This window comes from Sarcophilus harrisii, chromosome 5, assembly GCF_902635505.1.
Source record: "Sarcophilus harrisii chromosome 5, mSarHar1.11, whole genome shotgun sequence".
Lineage (NCBI taxonomy): Eukaryota > Metazoa > Chordata > Mammalia > Dasyuromorphia > Dasyuridae > Sarcophilus > Sarcophilus harrisii.
In genome coordinates, this window is record NC_045430.1 from 132,531,666 (window position 1) to 132,553,058 (window position 21,393).

A 21,393-nucleotide genomic window follows, 5' to 3' on the forward strand; every position below is an offset into this window, starting at 1 on the left:
AAAAAAGAAAATATGTTGAGTTTAACATAAACTAGTCTTGGTGAACTCATCTCTTGGGGATCACATTCTTTTCATTTCCAGGTGCTCACAAACCATGACTTATGGCATGTAAACTCTGCCCTCTTCCCTTTTTATAAACTTCTAGGATCTTGCAAGGATCACTGACAACTACTTAGCAATCATATCTCAAAAGGAATTTAATATTTGGAAATGAAATAACTTATTCCTGATTACTTGAACTCATCAAAGGCAACGTGGTACTTTTCCCACCTCCCTTATCTTTGGCTTCCATTTCTGATTAACCATTGTGATTCTATGATGTCTGGTCCCAAGATCCTCTTCTTTAGTAGTAGCAGTAACTGATAAGAGCAAAGCCTTTCATTGTGGCATTTCAAGTCATTGAATAGAATTACAGCCTGTACTAAGGCAGAAAAAAGAGAAGTTCCAGGATTTACAAATAGGACTCTGAGTGATTTGATAAACAAAACAATTAGATTAGAAATTTAAAGGGCAGCAAGACATAACTCCTATTTTTTTTTGTAATAGTTGTTACTTTGAACAAAGGAGGTACATTTTTATTGTTTTGATTGTTGATGATGTTTAATAATTTTTCAATTCTGTCCATTTCTTCATGACCCCTGGGGTTTTCTTGGCAAAGATACTGGAGTAATTTGCCATTTCTTTCCCCAGCTCAGTTTTTTACATGAGAAAACTGAGGCAAATAGGATTAAGTGACTTTTAAGATCACACAGCTAGTTAAGGGTCTGATTTTAATTTAGGAAGACTCATCTTCCTGACTCTAGGTTCTGGCACTCTATCCATTCACTGCACTATCTAGCTGAATTGATCTCTGAACTACCTTATATTGAAAATCATTCTTGCTATCACATGTGATTTTAATACAACTAAATAAATTTTGGAGAGGCCAGTAAAAGCCAGACCTTTAATCCTTTCCACAGCACAGAGAGAATCCCCACTGTAATGTCTTCATCCTTCTGTAAGTGCTGCCTCTGTTCGGTCTTATCACCCACTTCCAAAGTTTGATACTGCTCTTTTAAGGTTCTTCCTGCTTCCAAAGTGGCAATTAGCTAATTCCATGGTGTTCCAGTGACAGAAAGTTAAAGGAGCTACTTGGATCCTTCCTTCCAAATTCTAGTTTACATGTGTGCTTCAGAACAAAGATCTTGAGATCAATAATTATCATCTGGTTTTTCTACTATGTTGTATTAATTTCTATAAGGAATAAGAGGTAGCATGGTGTTGTGAATGGGCATGGGTTCAATTCCAGTTTCTCACACATACAGATTGTGTGACACTGGACACAATGCCCCCAGACAACCTTCTAAGATTCTAGGTTGTAGAAAAGTTATAGATCTTCATTGTGAGAGGCAGTTTCCTCATAAAGAGAAAATCACAGGTCTTCTTATCCTTAACAACTAAAGAGATTCCAGTGATGAAATCATAGGTTTGGTCCAAAACCATTATCTTTTTATTTCTTAATATAATTCTTATTCTAGTCTTCCTCACTTCCACCAAATCTAATTTCCCCCTCTTCACCTCTACCCAGCTTCTCTTGCCAGCCCTGAGAGTTTTAATCCTTTTATTTCTTGAACTTCCCACTGGGGGCTCTGCTGCCTTGATTGCTGTGTGTTTCACCTGGTCCACTTTTTCAGACATGCACCAGTAACTCTTCACTTTACCTTCTACTCCCCAGCCATCTTTTTACCAGATGTCTCACTGTGGCAAAACCTTGCTCACAATTCCCACCCCCTTAGCAGTTCTGGAACCAATATTTAATCACCTCTGCCAAGAGGTATATAAAACTACTCTCCTTAGCCCACTCATCTTCCAGGTAACTTTCTAGTCCAAAGTGTTCTTTCATCATCACTCTCCTGTGAGTATAGTGTCCTTTCTCTCCTCTCTGAAGGCAAGAATTGTCTTTGCTCATGTATTTGTATCTCCAGTACTTAGGACAGTACATGTCACATATATTTTCATTCATTCATTATAATTATTTTTATACATACTGGCTCCCTCATAGAATTTAAGCTCCTGGAGTCCTCCTTGAGTAATACTATTTAATTTTTGTCTTTGTATTCCTAGTGTAGCATAATATCTGGTACATATTAATCACTTAATATATGCTTATTGATTTATTCTCTCTCCTACTCTCATTCTCTTATTATCTTTCTCTGATTCTCTACCCCCATATATACAAAATTCTCTCTATCTCTCTTTCCCTTTTTCCCCCCTTCACACACACACATGTGTGCATATACATATACCCTCTTCTATCTCCTTCGTTTCCTCTCTTTCTACAAATGACTTAATATAAAATATTTCTAGCAGTATTGTAAAATATCCACCCATCTATACATCTGTCTGTCTACCCATGATCAAAAAGTTATATCCTAAGAATATTGCTTAAAGTGGCTCTTCTTCATTAAATGATTAGAGACCTGAGGCTTAGTGACATTCTGGATATCTAGTAAACACTGTGTTTGAACCTATAAAACCTTGGATTTGCTTCATTGTGAGGTTTTTCCTAGAATCTCCTTGTCACTAATGTCCTATATTATTTTTTAAATTCAGTTCCTGTTGTAAAATTCCTCACTTCTTTTTTCTTTCCTTTTCTTCCTGTCTTAGTACCTAAAAAGAAGTAATCTACCAGACTTGGGTGTATACAAGAGGTTGCCTGAAAATAGATTACCGATAGCAGTTCTCCCCCTCCTGGTATCTGTATTGTCTAGAAAAGGCAAATGTAAGGGTTTTGAGACTATGAAACGCTGTTTTTCATAACCCAGAGTACCAAGGCTTAAAGATTGATACACAATACACAAAAATTTAAAGTGTTTGTTTGTTTTGTGTCTTTTTCCCAAAGAAATTCCTAAATGCCTTTCTATTTCTTAATGGAACAGAGTATGGATATTAATCCAAATGATTTAAAAAATATTACTATCAGGAGAAAAATCCTCTTCTCTGAAAATGTAAAGGCTGGTCAGATTAATTTCGAAATACCTATATATTCTTAGTCTTTTTATTTTTGAGAAAGCAGCAACTCTAAATTAACTCAAGCTTAGATTTTTAAAGCTGGAAGGGACCTTGGTGATTATTTAGTTCATGTCCATTATTACAGAGGAGTGATTGAAGCCCACTCTCTTGTGTATTACTCTTACCCCCTTTTCACTTTTGGAATCAATATTAAGTCAATTTTGCCACTGCTCCTGGGGAGCTACTGTCCTAGGGATCCATTGTCTATCCTGTTCATTTCAGGGCCAAAGTGTCCCTCTCTAGTCATCACTTTCCTGTGTCCCTTTTCCCCCATTAGAATGTAACTTCCTTGAAGTCTGGGTTGCTAATTCTAAGTTTTCACTTCTCTTCATCTTCTCATGCTGCAACTTTCTAACAAATTATGACACCTATAGTAAGGACCCCTCATTGAGCAAGCATTTAAAAAAATTAAACCCTGGGGTTACAAGAAACAGAAAGTAATCTTAGAGATAAAGCTCTAGGTTGGAAGGGGTCTGGGAGGATCTGGAAATACATCTTGTGGAAATTGGAATTTGAAGCAAGTCTTGAGGGAGAATCGAGGAAGTAGAGTCAAGGAGGAAGAGAACATTACATTAAAGGTATGGAGGACAGTTATGGCAAGCCATAGAACTGGAAAGAGGACTTTAAGTAGGAAAAAAAAAAAAACCAGAAAGGAAAAACAACTCTCCTACCTTTATTATTTTAATTTTAGAACAATCAGAAGGATGCCAGAGTTTGAAAGACTAACATTAGAAGAAAAACTTCTGAAGGAACTGACTTAATCCCTCAGGGGATAGAGATGATGTTAAATTGATGTGTCTGAATTTTCTGAAAAGGAATTAATAAATTTGGTCCAGAGAACAGAGTCTGTAGCATTACAAAGAACATGAACAGACTAGGAAATAGGTCCCATTGGAAGGGAACAAGGAGGGAAGGAAAAGCTATATTACCACATGACATATTTCTAAGGTGCCTATTAAACATAAGTGATTTAAATGAGTTCAAGAGACAGGTGGCTATTGAAACACAAAAGGTATGTTTCCCCTGCTGGCAACACAGACTTCAATCTCACCTTTTAAATATCTCTGCTTAGTCTTCCCTCTCCCCACCCCCTTCTAGCTTAACTTCAGAAAACAAATCACACTACAACCAGTAAGTCTTAGCTTATAGCCTGCACATGGATGCAGGATATAAACCATTATGTTTTCAGCCCAGGAGAAACGACCTTCAAAATAGCCCCTGAATAATAGTGAATTATGGCTAGCAAGACAATATGCTTTTTGGTTTTCTATGTTTCAAAGCTGATGAAGGAAAGATTTAGCATTAGAAGATAAGGAATAAAGGGTAGGAAGAGTTTTCTTGAGTTTTGGGGCTTAGATATGAATTCATACTCTCTCATTTATATTCCTCAGATTAATTCTCATTGCATTTCTCTGTCTTGTCTATCTCTCCTTAACCTCCTCCTTGTCCTGCTTTCCTCCCTCCCTCCCTCCCCAATAAAACTTTTTCTATATTTAATGCTCTTATTAGAACAGGGATGTTCCTGGGGACTTCTGTGAAAACTTTTATTTTTAGGAAGCTTGCACAAAAGATGCTCCCACATGGCAGACTGGCCAAATAATTTGTGTATTTGGCCTTGTAGTGGTCTCTTCAATGGGATTCCTGCTTACTCGCCTTCTTTAGTAGAGAAAGTAAGACCTGTGCTTCAATATTAATCATAATTCTTATTTCTACATTACTTAAAGGTTGACAAAATACTTGCCATGAAATGTTTTTATGAGATAGATTGGGTAAGCATAACTAAGCCCATTTTAGAAATGAAGAAACTGAGGTTAATGTCCAGGATCTCATAGCCTATATGAGTCAGAATCAGTATGGTTCAGTTATTCTGACCCTAAATTTCAATACCCTTCATTATTATACCACATTGTTTTTTCCTAGGCTGCTACTACTCATCTTTGTTTGTAATAGTTAAGAATATTCTACATAATTATTTGTTATCTGGATTATAACTCTATACTTTAAATAAACTCCAAGAGAGAACAAATTTGTTTCATTTACTACATAGTCTATTACACTGGGAAAACCAAATAAACCTTGCATGCACTAGACTCTAAAAAATGTTTATTAAATGTACTGAGTAGAAGATAATGATTAAGCATAACTTCAACTCTGGGACAAGAGTCAAAAGTTTTTTTTTTCTTTTCTTTCTTTTTTTTCTTGGACTTTTCCTTCCTTATTTTCTAACACCTGTACAAATAACTGTGTTTATGAAATTTATGAAGAATTATTTTCAGAGTAATTCTCCTAATTTGCCTAGCCTTGTACCATACTCATAAAAACTTATTAGGATAATGAGAAAAGAAGTTTTTGGATGTGAAATGTTCACATTAACTTGTGAAAATATACTTAATAGGAGTTTTAGCTAAGGCATATACAATCATTTACATTTATGGTCCTTTCTTTAAGATGATAAAACTTTAGAAGTTTAGAAACAAACATAAGGACAGGGATTGGACTAATTATTTCTTTGGCACAGAAATTACAAAATGAAAACAGTCCCACCACCAAGGCAGATAAACACCTTTTCTAAAACTCAGTATCTTAGAGAGTTGCTTGGAACATGTAAATATTTCTCAAGTGTTTCCCTCTTTCCAATTCATTCCAATCCAATCTAATCACTATAATATTCCCCCCATCCTTCACCTTGTTGCCTGATCTAGCTTCCCTATCATCAATCTTATTGCTTGTTGCCCTCCACAATGTGTGCTACTGAACTCTTTTTTCACTTCAGAGGATGATTCTAGGCACAATTCTGTCATTCTTGTGCTCTTATTGTTGTTCAATTATTTTTCAGTTGTGCCTGACTATGATCCTATTTAGGATTTTCTTGGCAAAAATGCTGGAGTGGTTTGCCATTTTCCTTTCCAGCTCATTTTACAGATGAGGAAACTGAAACAAATAGAATTTTAGTGACTTGTTCAGGGTCACACAGCTTGTGTGTGAGGTCAGACATGAATACATGAAGATAAGTCACTCACTCTATCCACTTCTCTACCTAACCACCTCTGTACTGTGCTCTTTTCTAACAGCCATTACAACTAAGAAGTCTAAATTTAGCCTTAATTATATTACCACCAGGAAAGAAATGATAAAGAGTAGATATTAACTTTAGGTAGGATGAGGATCAAAACGAATTGACTGCTCATGTGGTACCTTCCTTTGATATTTATCCTCAAGGACAACAATTTTTATTAGTCAATGAATTATGAAGCCAATTATAGAAACATTCATATGCTTCATGAATGTCAATCAGAAATACGTACCAACTTCTCCAATGATTAAAGTTCAAGTATGGCAAGATTTGGCCTTCCTAAGTTTTTTAGTAAATAAAATTTAATGGCCAGGAAAATAATTATAATAAAACTCTATTAACAAAGGGGATATACTTCAAAGATATTCTTTATTCAAATAAACATGAATTAGTTAAAATAGGATGCTTTCTAGAACTTCAGGGGAAAAAAGGTTAAGGTATTAAAGGAAATTGAATATTGATTGAAACTGCTAGGAACTTTGGGAAATTTGGTGCTAAAGTAGAAGAATGAAAATTAGTTAGGAGATGCTGTAGGGGTCTTGAATTATCCTGATATTGGGGAAACAGAAAGAAAGTCTTTGATTTTGGAAGAAGCTTATGACAATTTGGTACTCATCTAACCCCCTAAGTTCCAAAAAATATGTCTCTATAAGTTAAACTTATAGAACATGAGCCTAATAGATAAGAGCTGTGGACTTGGAGTGAAGTACTGAGTTCAAATGCTACCTCAGATAATAGCTATGTGGCTATGGGCAATTTAACTGTCCTATTACTCCTGTTTCCTCACCTGTAAAATGAGGGAATTGTGACTCAAGAACCTCTAAGGGCCCTCTGAAATCTACATTTAACTTCTCATTACTTCTTAAGTTTCTTTCAACTTGGAGAGCCTGTGATTCTAACTCATCAAGGTTATCTTTTGGCCTGAATTTACAAATTAAATTAGAGTGATTTTAGGGGTCCTTCTAACTATACCTTAAATCTTTCTGCCTGTTTATTAGTGAATCTTGTTTTTTATTCTATAATAAAAGATAAAATACTTAAAAAGCTAATGGTTAATTGAAGTAACAACTTGACAAATTATTTCACAAGAAATTGTGATCACTTCATTCCAACAACTGACAAATCTTTTCTTGGTTTGATAGTGTGTGTGTTTGGGGGTGAGGTGGGGCAGAAGGAAGGTACTGGGTACCTGAGGGTGAAGAGATTAGTCCCTTTGAGGAAAAGGACCAGCTTCACAATTGCTTCACCTTGATTATCCTTAACAATGGTTATTCAAAAAAGTAGTTAAGTGAGTTGATATTTATAAACTTAATAAACTATGAAATTGTGAGTTATTAATGTCACTGCTGTTTTCCATGTGTGGGAAATGTAATATCGTTGTTTAATCCAAATTCTAAACCCAAAAAATTAAAGGAGATGAAAACCAGGGAGAAAGCAGTGATTTACATACACTGCTCTGACTAAAATTTTATCTATTATGTAAAACAAATTGTAAAAGAGATTATTTTTGGGGCAATCTGGATCTTTAAATATTCTATTTGAATCATATAGATACTAACCTTGTGATATATTTTATTATAAATGACTGAAATACTGTTATACAAACATTGCCATTGAAAGGAAAACATGGTATAGTAGAAAGAAGAAGTAAATTAGATAAACTGAGTTCAAATCTTGACTTATTACCTGTTTGACTTTGAGTCATCCCCTTGATCTCTCTTGCCTCATTTCTTTACTTGTAAAAAACTTCCTGTAAGCAGCCTACAATACTTCTAAGTATCACCCAAACCAAAATAAAATGTCATTGGGAAATATTTGACAAAATAAAAATACAGTTAAACAGATAATAATACATAGCTTTCTAAGTCAGTATGTACCCTCTAAGGATCCTTATCTATGATTTAGTGGCTTTCCTGACACTATTAGTCTAGATGCTTTCTAAGGTTTCTTCCAGTTTTAAATCCTATGAACTAAAAAGGATAAGGCAACCTGGATACCTTTTTCAGAAAGTGAAATGATTCTTTAACATAACTTTACCATTCTCAGTTTAATGTAGCCATATGTTTTTAAGTGCTATGAAACTTTTTTTGACTGAAGTATTATTGCGTGGGTCCACTGCTGTCAAGTAAAAGGATTTCAAGTGAATTTTCAAAAACTCTTTTCCTAAGGAAAAAAAAAATTATTATTTCTAAACTGGCAATCAAGCATTTCCTGAGAAACTTAGCTCTCCAGGGAATCTTCAAAAATTGCTGGCATTCCAAAAACCCATGCTAGCCACATGTTCTCTCTCAGCTTTGCAGAACACTATGGAATTCATTTGAATGTCAAAAAAATGTCTGTCCCATTGTGTTACAACATCTGGCTAGTACATTGAGGCACTCTTTAAGGGATATGGTCCATAATGGGAAAAAGCAAGGAGCATATATTTGTGATAATTTGAACTCAAGAGTTAAGGGGAATATCTACCTCCCCTGTACACCACGCCTCCCCCCCCCAAAAAAAAAAATCACCAACATATGTAAAATGGATTCCACATGCCATCAAGTCTCACCTTCCCATATACCAACAATACAATCTCTTTGTATAGACTTTTGCTATAGTGTAGTTTACTACAGAAGGCAGATATTTAACAGGGACATTTATAATGTAGCCCTATTCCAACCTTCAAAGTCATGTTTCTATTTCATTTCTAAGAAGGATAAGAGGCAATTGTTGAGTTTGTATAGTGTTTGGAGTTTGCTTTGCTTATCTGATTGTTACTGGTATTTTGCAGAATCACTAAATGATTTAGAACATTTTTTCTCATGACCATAGATGATTTTAATTTCTTCACCTGAAAACTTCCTGCACATATTTTTTTGACCATTTATCAATTGGGGAATGACTTGTATTCTTATACATTTGACTCAATTCTCTTTATATTTTAGAAATGAGGCATTTAGCAGAAACACTGACTCTAAATATTGTTTTGCAGCTTTCTGTTTCCCTTTTAATCTTAGCTGCATTGGTTTTGTTTGTGCAAAAACTCTTTAATTTAATGTAATCAAAATTATCTATTTTGGATTTCATAATATCCTCTAGTTCTTCTTTGGCTATAAATTCCTTCCTTCTCCAAAGATCTGACAGGTAAATTGTCCCTTGATCTCCTAATTTGCTTATAGTATCACTCTTCTTTTCTAAATAACACACCCATTTTGCTGTTATTTTGGTATAGATTGTGAGGTGCTGGTATACTCCATAACCTAAGTCCCATTAGGCAGTGGGGAAGAGCCAACTGTTTAACAGAAAGCAGTGGCTAGTACTCCTGAATACCAGGAAATAATGTGTTTAGATTATAGGATTATTAGGATTATTGTATTATACAAGTCATCTAAGACATTTCTCTCTTTTTACAAGCAAAGAATTTAAGAGTTATAGATATTAACTTCATATATATATATATATATATATATATATATATATATATATATAGTGATAAAGCTGGGATTTGAACTCAGGTCATGTGCTAAATGGCACTGTGGATGGGGTACTGACTGGGCCTAGAATCAGGAAGATTCCTTCCTAAATTCAAATCTGGCCTTAAAACACTTACTAGCTATGTGACCCTGGGCAAATCACTTAACCCTGTTTGTCTCAGTTTTCTCATCTGTAAAATGAGCTGGAGAAAGAAAAAACAGACCACTCCAGTGTCTTTACCAAGAAAGTCCCAAAAGGGATCAAGAAGAGTTGGGTGTGACTGAACAACAGTCACAATCTGACTTTAGGATATAGAAGCCTCAGGCTTAGAAAGGAAGATGGTATGTAGCACTCCTGCTAGACAAACTTTTCTTCTGTAAACTGAATGCAAACTGAACTGAGTACATAACATCAACAATTATAAAATCTTAGCAAGTACCCTTCATTTTAAGAAAACTAACAAGCTAAAAAGGATCTATATTACCAAATAATTCTCTGCTTTACAAATGGATTTACTGAAGGAATCCTTTAAGTAATGACTCTCCACTCTCATTCTTTCCCAGTACATTTATCTATCTATGTGACCTGGAGTTACTTAATCACAATAAGCCTCAAGTTTTCTGACATAATACTACTTAACCTCTCTACCTTCCAGTCTCATCCCTCTCTAGTTCATATTCCATGGCTTTTAAAGAAGTCAAGAAAGATGAGGAGTGAGAAAAAGTTATTAGAGGGGACAATTAAGAGATCACTAGTAACTTTGGATACAGAATTTTTATTTGAATGATGAGAAGTCCAATCACAGGGATTTTGTAGTGACTGAGAAAAAAGGAATTGGAAATATTTAGTGTGTAGGTGGCTTCCTCAAAAGTTTTCACTGAGAAGAGAAGTTCTCACTCTGTTCAAGTTTATCTACCATAAATGAATGTCTGGAATGAAGTCCTCTCTATTGCCTAGAAACCTTAGATTCCTTCAAAGCTTAGTTCAAACCACTTCCCAGAAAATTTTTCTGATCTGTATCTCCACAGGCCAGTACCCACTCCACAAATTTCCTTTGAATATATTTGGGTCTATCCATATGAGTACATATTGTTTCCCCTGACAGAATGTGTGTGTATTTATATATGTGCATATATACATGTAAGACTTCTTAAACTTTTTCTACTCACAACCCCTTTTCAACTGGGAAATTTTTACAGGACCCCAGGTATATAGATATGTAAAATAGGCAAACCAACCAAACATTTACTCATAATAAATCAATGTTGAGACCCCCACATTCAGTTATGTGACTGCATATGGGGTTGGGACCCACAGTTTAAGAAGCTTTAGAATATAAGATTTTTGAAAGCAGGAAATATTTCTTTTTTGTCTTTGTAGCCCCAACATCTCTCATAATTCCTGGTACATAGTAATGCATAGTGACTGATAGATTACCAAGAGTTGAGAGTATCCAATGAATAAGATCCTTTGTAAAGATTAATTATTAGCTATTATTATGTTGGCTTCAGTTACGTTTATGTTATGCTCTGTTATTATTATGCTTTAGTTTAAAAATCATTTATATTCAGGTTTGAGGAAAATGTGTATTCTTATTAGTTGGCTTTGCTGAAAAGGTTAAAATTAGGATAGGAAGCAATCTGTATTATTTATCCTGACCTGTAACTGTTTGATATGTTGAAGTCCAAAGGTCCCAATATTGCTCTACTAATAATATAAAAAGGGAAACGGTTTCACAGTGTATTCTATATAGCAGGTGCTTAATAAATGTTAAATTAACTGAATTCCATAGACACCTGAGCAAAGCTGAAGTTTATCACTAGCAGCTCATTCCAGCTTTAAACTCTAGTGATCATAGGACTGTATTATAATCAACTTTGCTTCTCCAAATCAATAAGACAAAAGTTAATAGTAGAACTTCAAGTTCAAAAGTCAAAAGTAGAGGAGAATCACCATATCAGAAAGGAATGAAAGTCATTGGAAGGATCTAGGTAGCGAACACAGAAACGGTGAAGAAAAAACAAGGTTAGTTCCTTCTCCTCTACTTCTACCATAGGTGGTCTCCAGTGTGTGGGAAAACTCAAAATACATTATCAAGTAAGTATTTGGTATAACTTGTCCCCTGGGGCATCAGGCTAGCTGGTGCTCTGAGCCGAACTCAAATTCTGTTCACCTTTGCAGGGATCTATATATATAACATTAAGTATTGGCTGAAGACACACAGCTACTGCTTCATACATTCCCCACCTATGACTCGAGTGGTATGTGACCTCATCCCTTTTGTCCAAGCATCCTTACCCATTTAAGTACATATTTCCTTTTTGGAACATGGAAATTCCTCTTGCTGGGAAGTTGTAAATTTCCTCCTTTCCCATCACTAATTCTCTTTGCCAAAGTTAGTACAATCAGTTACCTATATTGTGACCTTAGAATTCAAACTCTTTCAACAATCTTCATTCCATCAGTGAATACCACATATCTATATAACCTTTAGGATTAAGCTGCCCTGTAAACAGGAAGTTCTCAGACAGTTGGAATTCAAGGTTTTTAATCCTCTTTAAATAAATAAATAAATAAAAATAAAAAACTTCCTAACTCCAATGGGCATTTTAAGGAGTTAGGTTGAGAATGAAACCAAAGTACAAATAGCTCAATGAAGCTAAGTAAATAATGACAATAGCAGATACTTATCTAGCACTTTTAAGTTTTGCCAATTACTTTACATAGATCATAAGAAGTGAGGTAGGTCCTTTTATTTTCCCAATTACACCTCTGACAAAAATGAGATTTTAAAAAAGACAAGTTGAATTATTTAGGTGGAATAATAGACCTAGTATGTCTCAGAGCTATCCTGACTCCAAACCCAAACTACTAATATACTACACAAAGTTGCCTCTCCAAATAGGTTAATAATGGAGAAGTCTATTTAGTTTCCTAAATTTAGTAATCCTTGGACAAAGTGGTCTTTTGACATTTATTTGTATGTACTTTCCATGCACATATCAGTGTGCATTAATTATCTCTAATTCATCTTGTATATAGTTTGTACATAGTCATTTATACGTTGTCTCTCCCATTAGATTGTGAACTCTTCTAGGGTAGAGACTGCCTTTTATCTTTATTTGCAGCCACAGGACTTAGCACAGTGCCTGATACATGGTAACTGCTTATAAAATACTTAATCTATTGACTATTAGTTACAAATTATGCCTAACAATATAAAGAGTCCTATGTAAAAAGGCAGCTATTTGAGACCCTGATGAGCATAGTGGAAGCAAGAAAGGAATAGATTTCTCTGGAGCTGAAAGGCAGAGAAAAGCAATAAATATACATAAATAAGGTATTGGTGCCAATATCACCATTCCCAATCCCTGGCCAATTTTATTGTAAAGCTACTATTATTAATAGGTGGCCTCCATAACTAAAGAGGATTAAAGTAAAAGAAAAAAAAGGTCAAAGAGGGAACACAGGACAACTTGGGAAAGGTGCAAGGTTTTCCTGTCATTTGGCATAGGAAAAGAAAATGGAAAGATTGTACAATTCTAGAAATTTGCTCTCACTTCGCTCGAGAAAGATGGTAACTAAGATGGTTACATTCTCAAGCTGAGGAGTATCATGCAGAGTGGCCAGAAGTTGGAGAAAGAATCTTCTTGCTGGTTGAATGGACGCGGTACAAAAAATAGGACCTGAGGAAGATGCATTTCCCAGAGAAACCATCATATTCAGAAGTATGGTTTTGGAATTTATGTACAGTTAATCACTCAAAAGTATCCATAAATACTTTCTTTAATAAAATTTTCTTTTCTAATACTGTGATCATTGTGTTTACAAAAAAGGGTTGAGTTAAACTCAATATAATGGGAAGTGCTAGAAGATGAAGATTGAGGAAAGGCCATTTATATGGCAATTTAGAGATCATTAGCATCATTGGAGAGAAACATGTATTAAACATCTTTTGTGTGTATAGCAGCAAATCTTCACCCTGCTTTTCATCTTTCCTTTCATCTGTTGAAATCCTAGTTATCCCTTACAGCTTAGCTCAAATACTATTTCTTAGCTCAGGATGCTAGAATGAGAACTTGTTAACAACTTCAGAGCATCTAATTCAAGTCCCTCCATTTTGGGATGAGAGAGAAAAGCTTCTTGAAATAAGTTTAAAGAAATTTGTAAATATTTGTTGATAGTTCATGTTTTTATATTACTTTCATTTCCTAATATATTCCTTTTTCTTTTTCTTTTTTTTTACATAGAATCATCCTTTGTAACAATGGATTAAAGAAAAAAAAAGGAGTGGAATAGATGAAGAAGGAGAAAGTTTGTCGAAACTAACCAACACATCATCTGAATTTGACAGTAAGTCACTTCTACCTTTGCAAAGAGGGGAGGGAGATACATTTCTTATCTTGTCCTTCAAGCTCAGATTTGGCAGTCTCCTAATTCTGATGGAGGAGGAAACTGAGGCCCTGAGAGATAAAGTACCTTTGCCCAAGGTCACTTGGGTAGTAAGTAGCAGAACCAGGATGTGAAACTAGGTCCCTTAACAGCAAAGCCTGCACTCTGATTACTGCACCTTACTAAGATTTTGGAGTTGGAAAGCATCTTGGACCATCAAGTCCAATATTCTAATTTGTAGAAGAAAAAACTAGAGCTCAAAATTTTAGCTATTATACAGTTAAGTGTGTGAAGCAGTATTTGAAGTTGAATTTTTTTTGACTCCATTCTACTCTATTGAGTGTACCATCTAGCTAAATTAAATGAATTAGGTAAGGTCTCATAAAGATGTAAATTTTTTTTACTGTTATATCTAGTGTTTTCTTAACTACCAATATATCTTTCTCTACAATCCTATAGCTCCATCTTTGCATTCTTCTGATACATATGAAATGCTGTCTTGTATTATAGCTCAAGAGAAATCAATTCCCTCAATAAAATTTAAGTGCCTTGACAGTAAAGATTATCTGGCTTTTGGATTTGTGTCTACAGCAACTAGTTCTTGGCACATAATCGGTGCTAATCCATTTTTAGATTTTTGTTACTACGTGTGTATGTTTTTCTTACACACTTAAATATGTAAAGATTGTTGGTTGAATACTGGTCAAAAACCAATTTGAAATGATGAATTGTCTCCACCAGAAAGGTATGATGTAGGACTGACTATCAATCTTGCCAAGGGTAATTCTAGACAGGCATTCAACAAACATCTATTAAAGCAACTATTATGTTCAAGACATACACGGTGTAGTCTAAAATAGAGATGGTTTCTTAAGCACCTGGGTTTTAAAAGACACAAAATGTGGAGTCACTGGATGTTTTTATTCATCTTTGTATCCCTTTTAGAACCTAAGATATTGTTGCTCAGTCATTTCGTCATGTCCCATTTTTTGACACCATTTAGGGGTTTTCTTGGCAAAGATAATGAAGTAGTTTGCCATTTCCTTTGACAGCTCATTTTACACATAAGGAACTAAGGCAAACAGGGTAGGTAATTTGCCCAGGGTCACACAACTAGTAAGTATCTGAAACCACATTTGAACTCAGGAGATGAGTCTTCCTGACTCCAACCAATATTCTATCCATTGCATTATCTTGCTGCTTCAATCAAGAATGATACCTGGCTTAATAAATTCTATGATAATTTTAAAAACATCATATTTCTCTCTAAGGTACATTATATTGTTGTTTTTGTGCCAGTATTTCTCTCTAGAAACAGGGAAACTGCATATCATAAAAACAATTCATGATCCTGGCTCAATACTCTTAGAAAACTTAGTGTCCATATTCTTCTACATCAAAAAAAAGTTATGTTTCTCCTAATACAATGGAGTCATTTATGTCTGGCTTATGGATCACCACTAAAGAACTTAGTACAAAAGGGTAGAGAAATTGCCTCTAGTCCAATACTGGGACAATTTAGAGAGAAGCTATTTTCTTGTACAGAGGCATTTCCTACACCAATGAAGAATGGACTGCACTGAGGCCATTTGAGGTTAAGAGGCATCAATTTTAGTTCTGTAAAATTTTTGATGAAAGGGAGTACGAATTCTAAAAGCCAAAAAAAAAATTCATAAGCTGGCAGAATGAGCTGCAACAACCAGCTGAACAAGTGAGTATAAGTGAAAATGGGAAGGAATAATGACCCTGAAAAAATCTTTCTTTTTTGTAATTAGCTAATATTCCATCTTTCTTCTCCCCTTCACTACCAAACTGAAAAAGCTTGGTACCCTTATTTTTCTATCACCCACTGTCTCCCTCTACCATGTAAAACTCGGCTAAATTCTTCCTGTTTTCTCATATCTACCTAAACACAAATTGAAGTGCCCATCCCAGTCCATCTGAATTTTAATGGCAGGATCATTACAAACAGAACCAGTTATCTTGAATTCAAAGGCCATTTTCATGTCAAGAAAACCGAGTATAGGTAGCTAGGTGGTGCAGTGGATAGAATGCCAGGCCTGGAATCAGGAGTTGAGTTTAAATCTGGCCTCAGGCACTACTTACGTGATCCTGGGCAAGTACCTTAAACCTGTTTGCCTCAATTATCTCCTCTGTAAAATGAATTGGAGAAGCAAATGGCAAATCACTGCAACATCTTTGCCAATAAAATCCCAAATGGGGTCAAGGAGAATCAGACAGGCCTGACTCAACAAGGATACCAGGGCATACTAAGGTAATTTAGTTTTGGTAGAAACCTTGTGAAAGTGTAATGAAAGAGCCACACCCAAACATCTGAGACTCAGGAGAATCTATCCTTTATTCAAAAGCCCTCAAGCCAAGGAGATGCCAGAGTCTCCCTTCATTAACTCATTCTTTTTCAGCACCAGACAACTCTCACCTTCAGGAAATTCTTCCATTTAATTTAGAAAGTTCAGTTATAGCTTACATCTGTTTCCTCTTTCTTTGTCCTTAAAAGATTCTCCCCAAAAATACACATATCAGGCAGGAAAAGAGAGGAACATGCATTGCCTTGCAGTTTACCAAGGATTTTCCTCAAAACCTTGTGAGTTAGGTACTGTGAGTTTTTATAATCACATTCTGCAGATAAAGACACTGAGCTAGAAAAATGTTAAGTGAGGTGCCCAGCTTTACACAGAAAAGGGCAGGGCTAGGACTTAAACCCAGTTTTCTTGATACTAAAGCAGCGTTTTTTACATTACATCAAGCTCCCCTTCAAAAATGTATAAAAATGCAAAAACAATAGTGCCATTAAATGGCTACTGTTTTTATGCAACTTAAAGTAATTCATAGAAATATATCTTATGCTCAATATTACTTTTTTCCCCTATGGCATATTTTAAAATTTGGCTATATATGTGTGCTAGTGTATGGCAGAATGGTTAAAGGGTTAATCCTTGGACTCAGAAAGAGACAGGTTCAAACAGTGTTTCTGTCAAATGTTAGCTATGAGACCATGGGTAAGTCATTTAATTTCTTGATCCGTTGGTCTTTCTAGTCTACACTGAGTCTCTTTTGATTATGAAATTACAAGCTTGATTTCCTTTCCTATACATATATGTGTATGTTTGTCGATCGATCTATCTATCTACTTATCTATCTAATGTCCTGATTTATATTATTGCACATATGGTCCAATGAAATGAAAGGAAACACCCTGCTAGCCTGCTATTCCACTAGCTCCAGAGAGCAACAAACAGCAGGACAAGGCAGAGGAAGCCAGGACAATAAGTCTCAGAAAGAGAATTCCATATGACTTCCTTAATTTGGAATTTGAATTTCTGGGTTAGAGTTCTGATTGGCCAAGATAATAGTGGAGACTGAAAGGAATGGCTATTATTGATTAGCAAATTTCCAAATATACCTCCCTTTTCAGCTAATTCATAGGAGTGCAGTTCAAATTGTAAGAGTTACATGAGAGTTACTGATAATTCAATTTTTAGAGATTTGCTGAGGTATTGTCAAGAATTCTAAAGGATGAATTTGAGCCTTTCAAACTTAAACATAATTTGTGGTAGAATTATATACATTTTACAGTTATCCCTTCTACATTGGAACTTTCCCCATCACAGTTTCAATATATTGCAGATTGACATAAGTAACGGGAATTCTGAAGGAGTTTTGCAGATACCACAGATGACATGCAAAGACTAGCAGATGACAGAGAAAAAGTTTAGAAACTCAGAAATGAATAGAATATATGTATAGAATCACATAATATCAACATATTTTATCTTTCAATACTGTAAACACCCCACAAAAATCAGGAGTTGAGTTTAAATCTGGCCTCAGGCGTGATCCTGGGCAAGTATCTTAAACCTGTTTGCCTCAATTACTTCTTCAGTAAAATGAATTGGAGAAGCAAATGGCAAATCACTGCAACATCTTTGCCAATAAAATCCCAAATGGGGTCAAGGAGAATCAGAATTTTCTGACTTCTCTGATACAAAGGGAGACCCAAAAATTTATATAAATTTTCCAGATTGTAGGGGTGCTGTGTCCCTAATCCCCATGTTGTGGAAAAAATAATTGTATTCTGTAATCTGGGGAAAGAAATGAACTACTCAAAGACACAGTGAGAAGATACATACACTACATAGAGAAATCATCTAAGTAGTTGTCTTATCAACCTACATTCTCTAGATAATCTCTAGTTATTACCAATGAAATATAGAACTAGCTTGTGGGCCCTATCTTTACTGTATTTCTCTCATTGGATAAGCTTTTTGAGGCTCCAAATTGTTCATTGCCTTCATTGCCTGAATAGCCTTGGACCTAAAAAAGGTCTTAGACTTCTCAAGAGTTACTTGATATGAAGCTTACATTCATTCTAACCCTTCCCCTTCAATCTTTCAACCTTTAGTTGGTTAAACTTGTGAGGAGTCCCACCAGAGCCAATGGTTTGAAAATTCAATGCTCTATTTTAAGACTTGTTACAAACATTTGTGAACACTGAAGAATATTTAGCAACTAATATATTTTATCGATTCAAGTGCAAATGAAGCTGAACCACATGGACAAGATTTCTTTTTGATATCCTCACAAATGAAAAAAATTAAAAGAGGGCATTAAGATCAAAATATATCATTTAAAAATCAAATGGATGAGAAGTCATCTATGCTACAAAGTAGAGCACATGTGTATGCTATAATAGATACTTAAAACATATCTGTTGAATAAATAAAGATACTGGTCTTAAGAGTGTGATATAATTGATTAAATCTCATGAACCAAATCAAAGGATCTAAGTTCAAATCCTGTCTCTAACTCTTACCACCTGTGTAACCTTGGAGACATCACATAGACTTTTAGGGCCTCAATTGCATCATCTAATGAAGATCTACCCCAGATGGTCTCGGAGGTAAGGTGTCTTCCATAAATCTAGTGATCATATAAAACGTTTTTAGTCTGAGCATACTTCTCTGGAGTAGACATAGATATCTCATATCTTTAAACTGGCTTTTGTCGAATCAGCAACTAATAGGTAAGACCTTGTTATCCTAGGATTTGTTTATCTAGTTTGAAATATAATACAACAGAGCATATTGTGCCTTCCACTTAATAGTCCTTTGTTTTAAAATAATCCCCCCACCCCATGCTAGGCAATTAGGTACTATGGCAATAGGTCCCTTGGGAATATGATACTAAGACAGATTGTATATGGAGGCTAATACAGACACAGTATGCATCTAACACAGGTAAAGAGACCATTTTCTCATTTTATTTATGATTTAGAGTTTCTCCAGAAATCACAAACTGAGATAAGTTTTTAAATAATGCAAGTCAGCTTCAGAATTTCTCATATAGCACTGCCGCTCTTAGAATGAGGCAAGTATTTATCCTAACTACATAAGACAGGCTGGACATCAGCTGTTATTTTGATGCTAAATAGAGCACTACTTCTTTCCAAAGCTTTTAGCATCCATAATAGAAAATTCAGTATAAAAAAATTCCAAGTACACATACATGCCCACACATAAACTGATTCTTAACCATTCAGAAAAGGCTGAAGACTTTGCACAGCTCTGTTTCACTTAACACCAATTCACATGCAAGTCAAGATATCATCTGTGATGTTATTGGTCCTCTTCAAAAATTAAGGAGGAACAGCAACAGCAACAACAATCAACTCTGATTATTAACTATTCAGAAGCCTCACTTAGCTGGAAATCTTGCATTCAATAAGGCACAAATCTATATGAACACACTTTGCTCAACATCAGAACAAATCTAAGATATAATTTAGTCCTTGATGAAGGTCAAAAGAGTAAACTAATTCTTAAGGTTAATTGTTTGAATTTTGACAGGTTTGAATAATGTATATACAACTTGGGAAAGGAGACTGGAGGAGATAAGAATGCCTGTCTTTTTTCTCTCTCTACATCTCCCACTCAGATGTCTTGTCTCCCCAACTCCTTCTTTAAGAAGATTCCCACAGTTTTTTCTAAAGTCAACGAATGGTAAAAGACATAATTTTAACCTACTGACACATTGCAGACACTGCACTCACCACAGCTGAGAAACTTGAAGGATGATGAAAAATTGCATAGTAACATTACAAATATCTGAGCTATGAAACTGGCAATAGGATATTCAATATTTATTTGCATACAAGTCCAATTCAGAACAAAAAAATAGAAAATTACTATCTCTGGGGAGTTTTGTACTGAAGATTTAACTAATTTTTCAGGGTTCTGAAGAAATTAATGAATTTTTTTTAAGTACTTAGAACTAGAAATCAGGGCTTGGGGTGGAGAAAATAGTTCTAATTTCTTTCACTTCTGACTTATCTGACATGAATTTGTTTGTTCTCCCTCTCCCTCTCTCTCCCTTCTTCTCTTCCTCTGTTGTGTGTGTGTGTGTGTGTGTGTGTGTGTATCTGTGTGTCTTTCTCTGCCTCTCTTTTTGCAATATTCATTTTCTGGATCTGAATTTTCCCAGATGTAAAATACAGATAAAATGTTGAACTTTTTTGGAAGAATGAATAAGAAAATATTCTTAAAAAGAGAAAACAAAGGGAATAGCTGATTTTCTTTATAAAATATGATGACAAATAGAGATTTCTGACAGCTGTTTCTCATCCATATTTAACATGAAAGAACAAATTGATTTAACTTGAAGCGGAGGCATTTAGGATAGGTATGAGAAAAATCTTCCCAGGAGTGGGGGTAGTTACAATATAAAGATTTGTTAATGGTTCTTGGGGACTTTTATTTAACAAGAGTCCAAATAGATATCTGTCAAAATGGAAGGAGGGGAGAGGAATTCAACCAGAGTTTCACAACGACTATGTATTTTAGAAAGAAAAACTTTTATTTTTTCACCATTTGGAAATAGGTTGAAAACTAGAGTTGAAAAAAAATCTTAAAAAAAGAAAAACTTTAAAAATAAAACAAAAATAATTTACCTGTACTAGTAGTTCCAGCTTTCTGTCATCAAGGAGATGGACTTGACAGCGGCGCCCCTCCGTCATCTAAGAGAAAAGGAAAATTATGAGTTTTTCAAAAGCCTCAGAAGTTTTCAAATGGTCATCCTTACTCAACAACATTCATTAAGCGTGAGCAAAGCACTGTTTTAGGTACTAGAGACACAAGCTTAAAAAAATACCTTATTTTTAAGGTACATTTATACCTATATTCTAGATACATAGAACCCTATACACCTAAAGGTATGTTAATACAATTTAATTCAAGTAGAAGGGTTAATTACTTAACAACTACCCTAAGAGCATTAATAGTTCAATGGTGCAGTGGAGAGAGAGCTAGGCTTAGAGGCAGGAAAATCTGAGTTCAAATCCAGCTTCAGACTAGTTGTGCAACTGGGCAAGTCACTTAACTCTGTTTACCTAAATTTCCTCATCT

The 21,393-nt window shown here is 35.0% G+C and overlaps 1 protein-coding gene across 1 annotated transcript in view; it reads right to left on the bottom strand.

Annotated features, from left to right (window-relative positions):
- Positions 1–21,393, bottom strand: part of FRMD4A (FERM domain containing 4A) — a 367,656-nt gene that overhangs the window by 224,792 nt on the left and 121,471 nt on the right. The window contains exon 2 of the mRNA XM_031940653.1: positions 20,940–21,005. Within this exon, the coding sequence (XP_031796513.1) occupies positions 20,940–21,005 (66 nt within the window). The remainder of the gene's footprint in view (positions 1–20,939; positions 21,006–21,393) is intronic.